The sequence below is a fragment of the Acartia tonsa genome, chromosome 9 (genome assembly GCF_053477335.1).
Source record: "Acartia tonsa isolate MP-2025a chromosome 9, ASM5347733v1, whole genome shotgun sequence".
NCBI lineage: Eukaryota > Metazoa > Arthropoda > Copepoda > Calanoida > Acartiidae > Acartia > Acartia tonsa.
Window position 1 is genome coordinate 25,826,378 of NC_137268.1, and position 12,087 is coordinate 25,838,464.

At 30.5% G+C, this 12,087-nt stretch overlaps 1 protein-coding gene across 3 annotated transcripts in view; it reads right to left on the bottom strand.

Moving 5' to 3' along the window:
• Nucleotides 1–209: 209 nt before the first annotated feature.
• Nucleotides 210–12,087, bottom strand: part of LOC145328623 (MFS-type transporter SLC18B1-like) — a 40,382-nt gene continuing 28,504 nt past the window's right edge. For 2 of the 3 annotated variants that reach the window (XM_080172380.1, XM_080172382.1), the window contains exons 7-20: nucleotides 11,972–12,052; nucleotides 7,189–7,338; nucleotides 6,534–6,595; nucleotides 6,143–6,200; nucleotides 5,372–5,456; nucleotides 4,906–4,946; nucleotides 4,343–4,451; nucleotides 3,962–4,032; nucleotides 3,131–3,215; nucleotides 2,518–2,594; nucleotides 2,111–2,176; nucleotides 1,518–1,574; nucleotides 1,146–1,192; nucleotides 210–744 (exon numbers count right to left, since the gene is read on the bottom strand). In XM_080172380.1, the coding sequence (XP_080028506.1) occupies nucleotides 663–744; nucleotides 1,146–1,192; nucleotides 1,518–1,574; nucleotides 2,111–2,176; nucleotides 2,518–2,594; nucleotides 3,131–3,215; nucleotides 3,962–4,032; nucleotides 4,343–4,451; nucleotides 4,906–4,946; nucleotides 5,372–5,456; nucleotides 6,143–6,200; nucleotides 6,534–6,595; nucleotides 7,189–7,338; nucleotides 11,972–12,052 (1,071 nt within the window). In that variant the 3' untranslated portion in view covers nucleotides 210–662. Of the gene's footprint in view, nucleotides 745–1,145; nucleotides 1,193–1,517; nucleotides 1,575–2,110; nucleotides 2,177–2,517; nucleotides 2,595–3,130; nucleotides 3,216–3,349; nucleotides 3,389–3,961; nucleotides 4,033–4,342; nucleotides 4,452–4,905; nucleotides 4,947–5,371; nucleotides 5,457–6,142; nucleotides 6,201–6,533; nucleotides 6,596–7,188; nucleotides 7,339–11,971; nucleotides 12,053–12,087 lie in introns of all 3 variants that reach the window. The other variant, XM_080172381.1, reaches the window with a different exon arrangement.

Consider the following 12,087-nt stretch of genomic DNA (forward strand, 5'->3'; position numbering starts at 1 on the left):
CTCAGAGTTCAAGGGAAAGATTACAACTATTTGGTCGAGGGTACTACAACCATTTCAAGGGAAAACACCAAAGTAAAAAATTATTCTCTTCCCCTCAGCAAAATAAAATCACTTTTCTATAAAATTAATATTGAAAATGGCCCCACTTCAAGTGCTTATTGAAGCCTCTAGGGGTGTAGCCGCTAGTAAATTATAAAAAAAATGAAACGGAAAGTAAAACATGATTTATTATACAAAAAGAAGATATTATATTTACAAACAAATATTTATTTACATGTAAGAAGAAACAGTCATTGTTGAGATTTTCTCCTTTTAAAATCTTTGTTTTTTTATTATGTGATTAACAGATATAGATTTAAACTTATTTTCAACATTGCATTGTCATTATATTAGTTACGTCTTTTGCGTTTTGAGAAAAAAAAAGTTTATGAAACTAATTTAAGAATTCTAAAAGGTAAGACAAATGACATTAAATTTATGTATATCCCCAATGATAGTTTTAAATTATTGGTTGAAAAGTTAACAAAATGGAACCAACCAATTCAAAATTCAATAAAACTTTGGGTACCTCTGTAATGTCCCTTCTCCCTCCCCGAAAGAACCTAATTATTTGCATAAAAACAATAATGATTCTTTGATATCATACAATTTTTTTTTCTTCATTAGAATAGCAGGCTTGATCTTTCATAGACAGAACTTGAGGTTGAATAATTCTTCATTAAGACATGGCGGGATTGGTTAGGTCTGGAACAAATATTTTCATATTAGATAAATGGATTAATTGTATCATTGATTTCTTGATAATAGTTAGTTAAAATAATAGATAGTTAAAAAAAGATATGTGGTAGAAAGATAGATAGATTGATACAAATACAAAGCTTCTTTCCTACAAGGTTCCCTTCCCTTAAAATATTTTTAGAAAAATATTATTAGAAGGGAGGGTTAGAGTTTTTTCCTATGCCTAACTCCTTTGAGGAGCCAACCCTACTTAACTACCCAGTATATAACCAAACATAACCTTACCTAAAGTAAGATACAAACAAACACCACCCCACCCCCCACCCCCAACCTAACAGATAGATTAATACTAGATTTTGTTGTATATAATTAGAAAAAAAATTTAAATATACATATAGAAAATTAACCTTGTTCTGATAATATCCGCAGGAAGTTCTGGGTAAGCATCTGATTCCTGTAACAATAAAGAGATATAACAAGGATGACAACATGTATAAGTAGCGAAACACAAGAAATAATTGATGGGTATACGGAAAAGGAGATTTATAATTTTTAAAATCAAGAATAGGACAAAAAAAACACGAAACCTTTCTCACGTATTCCTATATTTTCTAATATTTATATTTTGTAACATGACTGATAGACCGGCGGACAAAGTAAGTTACATACTGGATGCTCTATGGTACAAGTAAGGCCTATTTTAACATGCCTAAATTAACAGACGAACGGACGAACCGACACGAGTTATAATAAAGCATTGCTTTTGACAAACTTATTACCTTTCTCTGAGTACAATTATCAGTCTCGTGTTTAACAACTACAGGTTCTGGGGGTGCCTAGATAGATACATAGGTAGATAGAGAGATATAGATTCATTGGATGGATACATTGGTACATGGATACATAAATACATGTTTGACAACAACGGGTTCTGATGGTGCCTAGATAGATACATGGATAGATAGATACAGGTGGTAAAGTATGCTTATTTTTTACTTTAGGTCAAGTTAGGTAATATTGTGTATTGAGTAGTCCCTAGTCCATAAGGTAGCCATAAAGTCACTACAGAAGTTAGGCATTAAGAAATGAATTTATTTCAATTCATTTTAAAACAAGCTTACATTTCTTATATAAACTTGACTAAAACATTAAATTATCATATGGACATACTTTAATGCAGAGCTGGTACTTTCCAACAAAGACTGACCCCCTTTTAAAAAATTATAGGAAAGGCAGTGTTATTTGTGTGTTATTGTTGCAGGTAAAGGTCCTGAAGGGTTGGAAGCCAAATAAAATAAAGAGGGGGTAGGTTTCTGTGCACTTTATATGCACTCCTAGGGCAAGTACCTACCAATCAACAGAAAAAAAGTACCTGTTGCTCTGTGGCAGGGATGAGGTACATGACAATATTTAATCCACAAACAATCAACACAAGTCCCTAAAGTAAAATATATAAATTATTATCTAGCGGGCACATAAGGTGTGGGGGGAGAGTAATTTTTTTCTTGAAAGGTTGGTGGTACCCTTCATCAAAATAGTTGTAAATCTTCCCAGGACTAACATTGTAATGGAGATCCATATAGGTTCAGCGTTTAGCAAGATCCTTTGGTACTGACAGACAGATAGAAATTCTGGTACTTTTATATAAGGATAATCAATGTTATGGATGCTTGTTTTAATTTTCATATTTCTGCAATATTTCAATATGATGACAGACAGACGGTTGATCGACGTACAGTCATTTATATATTACTATTTCCAAACTAAAATTAAAGCTACCTGTAAAACTAAAAGATTATACTGAAATCCAACAGCGTCATATAAAACACCAGATATAGTTGGTCCACAGAAGTTACCTGAAATCACGAAACCTTTCAGTTATTTGTATATTGTAGATTTCTTTCAGTATACGAGTTTTTTTTAGTTAGCACTGGATAGCCTATAGAGGACAAATACATCACATGATCGTATTTAGGTGTATCTCTAAACCAAATATTGTTTTAATGACCTTTGTCTGCAAGTTCTAATTATGAACAGTAATGAGATGCCTCTGTTTTAGGCCACAGCATTCCCCTTTCTCTAATTATTTATATCGCACCCCTGGCATAGCAGAAGGAGGAATTATATTTAATATAATAGATAAATAGTGATCATGTATATCTTAAAACATTATTTCAACGTACATGGAGAAACATTATAGAGTGGATTGTTAATTATACTGAGACCCAAATTTTATACCCACATTCGTTTACCTGAAATCTTAGGGTACATTTATTTTAATTTGTTGTTTCCAAACTATTAGTGTCAAAACATCATTGTATATAAATTTATCTTGCATTGTCTTTGCCTTAAGAACCCAGGAAATTAAGGGTTTAAAATAAAAAGAAATTACCTAAAGCAAAGAAAGAAGTAAATAGTCCAGAAACTACAGCTCCAACCTCCATTCCATCTGGTAGTCCAGACTGTACTGCTGCCAACTATAATAACAATAACATTATAAATAGTCCAGAAACTACAGCTCAACCTCCATTCCATCCGGTAATCCAGACTGTACTGCTGCCAACTATAATAACAATAACATTATGAATAGTCCAGAAACTGCAGCTCCAACCTCCATTCCATCCGGTAGTCCAGACTGTACTGCTGCCAACTATAATAACAATAACATTATAAATAGTCCAGAAACTACAGCTCCCACCTCCATTCCATCAGGTAATCCAGACTGTATTGCTGCTAACATAAAAACAATAACATTATAAATAGTCCAGAAACCACAGCTCCAACCTCCATTCCATCCGGTAGTCCAGGCTGTACTGCTGCCAACTATAATAACAGCAACATTTTAAATTTTTAAAACTGTACAAACCTTTTGGAAACAATGTGTCAAATCCTAAAAAATCATCATCCATGGCCTTTTATGACTGTATTGACACAAAGATTACAACATCTATTAGTAGCGAAGCATAAAAAACGCATGGATGGACGAAATGACAAAGTGAATTTTAGAGTAAATGTTCCGTGGTCATGTAAAAGAGATGACGAAATTAGAAAGAGGATATAAAAATAGATGAATTAGGAATGCTAGAAAATCACAAAAACTTTATAAAAAAATAATTTATGTTTTTTTAAAGCATTACTGACGGACCAAATAAAATTTAAACTTGATGCTCCTTATCAAAAAATATCAGCAATCTATCTTAAATAGCAGACGAGAAAAGTTTACCTGTGCTGCCCCGAAGCTGGCAACCAGAACAGCTGCCTGGCCAAATCCTTGGGCCACCAAAGAACCACAGACTAATAAATAAGTACCATTTAAATTTGATTTTTTTAAATTCGTTTCAAAATTTAAGAAATTTAGAAAGGGAAACGTTGTATTGCTTAGTTCTAAGCCATACTGATAAATCATATACCGAATTATTTAAAATTTCGAACGAAACATAAAATAAAAATCATATAGTTAATTCCTGTTTTGTTATCCAAGGACTTAAGCACTTCTAAGCCAAAAAAACTAGAATTATTTTAGTATTTTTTTTTATTTTACTATCCGCAGAAGACTTTTAATAATACGATGCGAAAAAATATAATGAAAGAATAAATAACTTACCTAACCCAAAAGATTTAGGAATAAAGTCTAGGTAGGGACAAGGACCAATGAATACAAAGCAGATAAACATCAGAACAGAACCACAAGTTGACACCATCCAGGGAGAAAACTGCAATTTGTTTTCAACTTTTATCTCGCTTAATTTCAGTAATGAATCTATTCTATAATTAGTGTGTCAGTCCGTTTATAGACGTCCTAGGATAGGGGTACTAACACTGTAAAAATACAGTAGATTACCCATTCTCCCTCCTTAAACGAACCTAGTAAAAGTGTCTGACTGATTATGACGTAAAAAAAATTAGCCAATGAGAGGCCACTATAAATTTTACCATTGGTCAATAATGGCCTCTCATTGGCTAATTTTTTTTTACGTCATAATCAGTCAGACACTATTACTAGGTTCTTCTATTTAAAGGTTTTTAAATTAAGTTTGATATAATCATGCATTACATATTTATTAAGCTTAGCTACCCTGAATCTATGATCAAACTTACACCATTTATTTGCAGACTTTTAATTTTGAGATATTATAAGGTACTAAATATAAATGAGATAAAACTTTCCTTGTGATCGCAGAGGATTCCAAATAGTGGTGTTGCAACAACTAAAGAAAAGATTATTAAGATAACATCAAACTATAATACATTAATACCCCAGCGAAAAAAATCACTTCTCTTCTTAATGGGAGCAGGTAAATTTTTTTTTCATCAAATTCCAAAATTTTACCCCGGAGGTAAAATTTCCATGGAATTCCACCAAATTCTTTTGTTGGGGGTTAAACCCACATAATAATAAACGTGTCTAAAATATTATTTCAAAATTTGTTATTAGCTTCACACCAAGGACCTCCAAGGGGTGGGTGTAAAAGAGTAATTACCCCTCACCCCCCCCCCAAAAAAAAAAATTATTTGGGGCTCAAAATTTGTAGAAAAAAAATCTATTTTACCCTCTCCCCACCCTTGAGCCCCCCCCCCCTAAATAAAAATGCTTGGATGTCCTTGTTACACATCTAAAACTTCTTTTCCATACCTGAAGAACAAGACATGATGAGAAATGCTACGGCTATTATCTTCACATCAATATCCATGGTAACCAAGAAAGGTGATAGAGTTGCCTACAAATAGATAGATAGATAGATAGATAGTTAGATAGATAGATAGATAGATAGATAGATAGATAGATAGATAGATAGATAGATAGATAGATAGATAGATAGATAGATAGATAGATAGATAGATAGATAGATAGATAGATAGATAGATAGATAGATAGATAGATAGATAGATAGATAGATAGATAGATAGATAGATAGATAGATAGATAGATAGATAGATAGATAGATAGATAGATAGATAGATAGATAGATAGATAGATAGATAGATAGATAGATAGATAGATAGATAGATAGATAGATAGATAGATAGATAGATAGATAGATAGATAGATAGATAGATAGATAGATAGATAGATAGATAGATAGATAGATAAATAGATAGATAGATAGATAGATAGATAGATAGATAGATAGATAGATAGATAGATAGATAGATAGATAGATAGATAGATAGATAGATAGATAGATAGATAGATAGATAGATAGATAGATAGATAGATAGATAGATAGATAGATAGATAGATAGATAGATTAGATAGATAGATAGATAGATAGATAGATAGATAGATAGATAGATAGATAGATAGATAGATAGATAGATAGATAGATAGATAGATAGATAGATAGATAGATAGATACATAGATATATAAATAGATAAATAGGTAGATAGATAGATAGATATTACCTCAATTGTACCTATACTGTAAGCTCCAACTGAACATGTTGCTAGGGCCACTAGAATCCTAGAAAAAAGCATCAGATGTAGAATTAACTTTAAAAATAAAGAATAAAGAAAAAGCCACTTCCTTCTAATATATTTATGGACACCCAAATTATCCAAATTGGAAAGACAAAAAATAATTATGTGCTTTTATGAAAAATATTTTGAATAAGGTGGAGGTTAATCATTTTCTTATTCTTAACCTCCTTTAAGTTTCCCTAATCCTGTGGTGCTACCCTGAACCTAACCTGATAAAACAACGAAAACTATTCTCCCCGCCCTTTTTCAAAATATTTGGGGTTCAGTGCTCAACAAGGTTTACTTTGTTTGAAACTAAAAATTAGATGAATATTACCTTGGATTACAGAGAACTCTATGTACAGGCAAGTTTCCATCTCCATGATCAATTACTGGAAACTAAAATATGAAAATTTAAAAGTATTAAAGTTTTTCAGTTGCCTCCTCTAATAAGAAAGCGGCAGGGACGTCTAAGCTTTTATTAGGGTGTTAAAATAAAGGTTTTTAAAATTTTTAGTGGGTAAACACCTCCTCCCCCCCCCTTCAACGTCTATTGAAAACGAATTTTAAAATGATAAGGCCTAATTGACAGTTAAATCCTTACATAAAAGTAACCCAAACAGAATAGAAGAATACCAAAATTATTTAGATATTTAGGTGTCATCATTAAAAACAAAATATATTTATATAATTTAATTTTAATCTAGATATCCTAAAGTTTTACCTGTGTATCTATCTATTATATGTACTTTTACATATAGAGAGAGGACAATGGGCTGTTTATTATACTAGTTTCCAAAGTTTTATAATAACGTTTTATTATTCGTTGCTTAACAACTTATGAAACTTTACTGAACTTTTATTAGTTGGCTCGTTCAGTTTAGTGTTCAAACGTTTCATCCCTACTATTTAATCTACAAAAGGGGTAATTTTGTTTATCATCATTGGGGACGCACATCATTTTATTGGTCATTGTCTTATCCCTTACTTACATCAGTAGTCATGAGAACAACAATTCCGCTGACAAGAATAAGGCTGCCGGTCACACAGAACGGTAGGAAGAATCCAGCCGCATCGTACATCAGGGCACCAAGTACAGGTCCTACGGTCAGGCCAAAGTTAAATGCAGCATCGCACCAGGCCTAAAGAAAATATTAACTTTATTGACAACAACTGCTGATTACTTTAACTAGAAAACTAGAAAATCAACTTATTTTCAGCTGGATATTTAATTTGGGCATAGAGAGAAAAACTATTTTGCTAAATATTTTGAAACGGTGTATAGTGTCCAACTAAAAATGACAATATACAATACAAATGACCAATACATTTTACCATTGGTCAATTACAATGTATACTGGCCTATCAGTAGTCATTTGTATTGTATGACGTCATTTTTTATTGGACATTATACGCTGTTTTAATCTTTTTAAAACTTATCAAAAAAAGTTTAATTTTAGAGGAAAATTTGAAGAAAAAGGTCATAATCATTTTTTTAACAAATGATTTTTTTTATGTTTAAAAGAATCCCACATGTCAATATGTCAAATTAACAAGAACTTTTATAAATTTTTGTAATGTAAAATATGAATATTGAATAATGAATGTTTATATAACAAAATTAACAGGAATAACACTTTACAGAGGTTAATAAATACGACTTAAATTTGAAATACATTTCTGTATTCTCTTGTACAATATCATACTTATATAGTTATCAATAAAGAAAAATTATCAGACTCAGATGTTTTAAAATAGCGAAATAGTTATCTATCGTATCGTATTATAGACAGCTTTCCGCGGATATGCGTGGAAAATTGTCTATGATATGATGCTGTACATGAATTTTCAGTTTGGCTGACAACCGTTACTAATCCAGCAAATACTAATCTTTCTAATCTTTTTATTCAACCTGATTTTTCAAATTTTTCCTTTGCTGTGCAAATGGAAGTTTTTACCAAAAAATTTTGGCTTTGTGTACTTAAAAGTCGTTGTCCATAAAGTTTTCTTGGGAATATAATGTAAAATAGTGGGATTATATCTTATTAGATTAACAAATAGAATGTAATAAAACTGCACAAAAATATTTACAGAGCTGCTGCGCTTTCCTAAAAAAATATGCAGTCAGACTGCAAGTTGAAATAATCACATGACTTTTTAAATAAACAGATGCAGAAAAAAGGAAATGCTTAGTTTCTTTTAACAAAACGAGGTGCTTTACCTCAAAGTGATGAGCAAGCACAGAATAGTTCCCTTCTAGCCCTGCGGGGTTTATATATCCAGTGCCATAACCCTGCGGGGCTACCCTTTTCCCGATTTAACATAACATGCCCAAAGTAAAGACAAACACGATAATAAAACACCTTGTACCAGATACCTATCTTTAAAAATAATATAGGAGAATATATTTGTTTGACTAGGCACTTTGAGGAAAACCGCCCAAAAAGACTAAGAAAAATATATCCTAACTTTGAAATTTACTCTTAAGTACCAAAGTAACTGGATATGTGTTTGTTTTGAATTATTAAGTATGCTTTCCTTTTAATCTTGTAGGTTCTTAACTATTTTTTAATTTAATAGCTCATAAGACAAGCATATTTCGTTTTCATAATTTGAAATTACTATATTTGATCATATTGAATATAAAATCAGAAAATAACCCACAAAAAAACTATTAGTAGACATGTATACTTTTAATCTAAAATAGAACAAACAAGTAAGAATGTACAAAAATGCATTTTAAAACGCATTTAAAACATTTAAATACGCATTTTTCCTTGGAAAAGTTTTTTTTGTTATTACAATTTACATGGTATTTTTTTATTAGGGACTCTACTAAATAAGTTTTGGTTCCTCCTCCTTTGTATTTCTGTATGTCTATTTGTCCTTCTGTCTCACATATTTATTCATATTTGAGATAAAATGGTCCTACGACAAACGCAGGAGTTCCAAACGTCGGAGTGGACATTTAATAATTTAAATAATAATCTATAGCATCGAAAATCAGCAGAATTTTGCAATTTTTAGGAATGAAAAAGAGGTTAGGTTTAATTATTTTAGGATTGATTATGAATAAAACAGATCTTACATGAAAGATGGGTTTACATACAAGTATACATTTTAATTTATTTTAATTTACTGATTTGTAAAAAATCCGGCAACGATAAATAATATTTTGTTGCTTTCTTTTTTAACCGAAACAAGGACAGTTTTGTGAACAAGACGCGCAGCTTTTAACCAATTCCCAAGATTTACAGTAATTGATAAATGACATCCCTCCCACAGTTTTCAGAGTAGATTTCTGCCTTTATTAGCTTTTAAAGTTTTTTGGAGAAAAGATGGGTTTATATTTTGATTTGCTTACTGTCTTTTGTCACACACGCTACAAAAATCTACCAAAATCCATAAAGCAACATTTAAAAATCATAATACATTTTTATGTTTTAATCCTGACCTTTTTTGTAGACGAACTAATGGCTGGATATTTGAATTATAGTGTAGATGCGCTTCTAATAATGTGCGTTTTTAAAATAAAATAAAGTTTAAACTTGGACAAGTAAAAGATCTTATCGAATACTTTCTAGATACATATCATTTATATATTTGTAGCTATTCTTTAAATAAAGTTGACGGAAGATATTTGTTTGATAATAAGAAAATTTACATTTCTTAAATGCTAATCTTTTTTTTTATAAAAAAACAAGGATGATAACATCTATAAAAACGAAATTGAAACAAAATTGTGAGTAAATTTGTTGAAAATCTGCTTCAATATAAGTAAATGTTTAAGGACATACTTACATTTTTAGAACTTGATTATATAGATGTTTCGCTTATAAAATTGTACTTTGTTGTCCTAGTAATCAGTAATCCAAAAATCAGATCAATCGAATAATTATATCTAATTTAATTTGTTGTTAAGAAAGTTAATAATCAACATGTTTAAAATGGACTTACGCACATTCTGGTTATGATTATAGAGTTGCTACGCTTTCTAAATCGTACTTAATTACTATAAGAATCACCTTGCAAAGTTTGAAATCTATGGGGCATTTCTAACATTCCTAAATTAACGATAAAAGCTCTCCATTACGGACAGACGGACTCACCCATAATTATAGAAAAGCTTAGCTTTTAATAACCGAATTGTTTCCAAAACTGTAAACCATCAAGGAGTTTAGAATTCTTTATACGAACATACTTTCGTTCTAAGACTTTATTATAAACTCAACATGTTAAAAATGATCACACACACTTTGCTATAATAAGCAAGGGCTTTTTCATTTGGGTGGGGTAATCTATCATAAAGGTAAGGACGTCCAATTTTGAGGGGGGTAAAACTTCAAACTTCAAAATCTTTGGGGTGCATAATTTTTTTTTTTTTTTGGGGGGGGGGTTATCACCCCTTTATACCCCCCCCCCTTGGATGTCCTTAAAAATAAGTATAAATTTTCTATTTGTTATTTAATTCGCCAAATAAAGATTTCAAATCGATAGGGCGTGTCTTTTTTTAGCTGTGTTAGAACTTTCTTGTTTTTATGATATTCAAATAATTTTTAAATTGATAAGAAACTTCTTATAAACAAAAGAAACACAAATATTGATATCATATTGGATATCGGGATATTGCACCTCAAGATGATCATTTTTTCAAATTTATGAAATGATATCATTATAAAACTTTTAAAGTTTTTTTTTCAATTTGAAAAAAAATCTTTATTTTTTTCTTTATCTTTGATAAAGCTGTACGAAATTTTGACTTGAATTTCAATTGACTTGTATCCCAGGGATCATGGGGGTAAGTTAAAATAACATAAATTTATTTTTAGTCACTTGAAAAGGTATAATTATTTTGAAATGTTGGTTGAAAGATAAATTTGTATAAATATTTATAAATGAATCACGATAACATTTTGTCCAGAACTCGAACTCTATGGGATTTTCAATTTGTATGTGTCATGGACCTATCTCTGTGCCCTTGCCTCGATGGTCAGTTTTGAGCTTTTTAATCAGATACTAAAGTACAATTTTACCAAACAAATAAATTATAAAAGAAGAAGAATCATTTCCATAAGTAGCGCAGCAATAAATAGTGTGAATAATGTTTTGTAATAAAAATAATAAGGATGGCTATAAGTAGCGAAGCACAAAAAAATCATTAATTGACAAACTGACAAAGTGATTTATAGAGCAAATATTCAACGGTCATAAAAAAGAGAGGAAGAAAAAGAAAGAGACGAATGAGCGAAAAAATCTATTCGTATAGTAGCTGCGATAATGAAAATATTGTTATTTTCAAACGTTTAAAATCATTTTAAAATCATAATTTTATTAAAGTTTTAAGAAAGAAGACATTTACAAAATGTTTTTTTTAATAAAAGATTATGTAGCTTGTTTTTACTGATTTGATATTGTTTGTTAATATCCTTTCTTAAATGTTCACAATTCATAAAACCAAAAATTCCTCTCAAGAAGACTTGTTTAATAAGTAAAGAATTATTCCACCACGGAATACGGATATGTTTGTTCATTATTAGTAGCTTTGATGATTGAAATATGCACTTTAGAACCATCCTATCAACCTCAAACCATTTTTCAAAATTTTCTATGACAATTAGAATAACTTTTAAATGCATAGGAACTCAATTATCATGATCACGGCCAATTAAAGAATATTGCTATTCTAACAACAAACTTTTTATTTTTATTTCTGGGATGATTAGACATAATATTACAAGCAGAGCAAGCAAGATTATTTGGAAAAATATATTTTACCTTTACTGTAGCTTTTCTTTCAGGAAACTTGGCCATCAATATTGACAGGTTTGATGTCCAACAGGCCGCAGCTCCGACACCCTACAAACAACAATTTGCAAACAAATACATCTTGT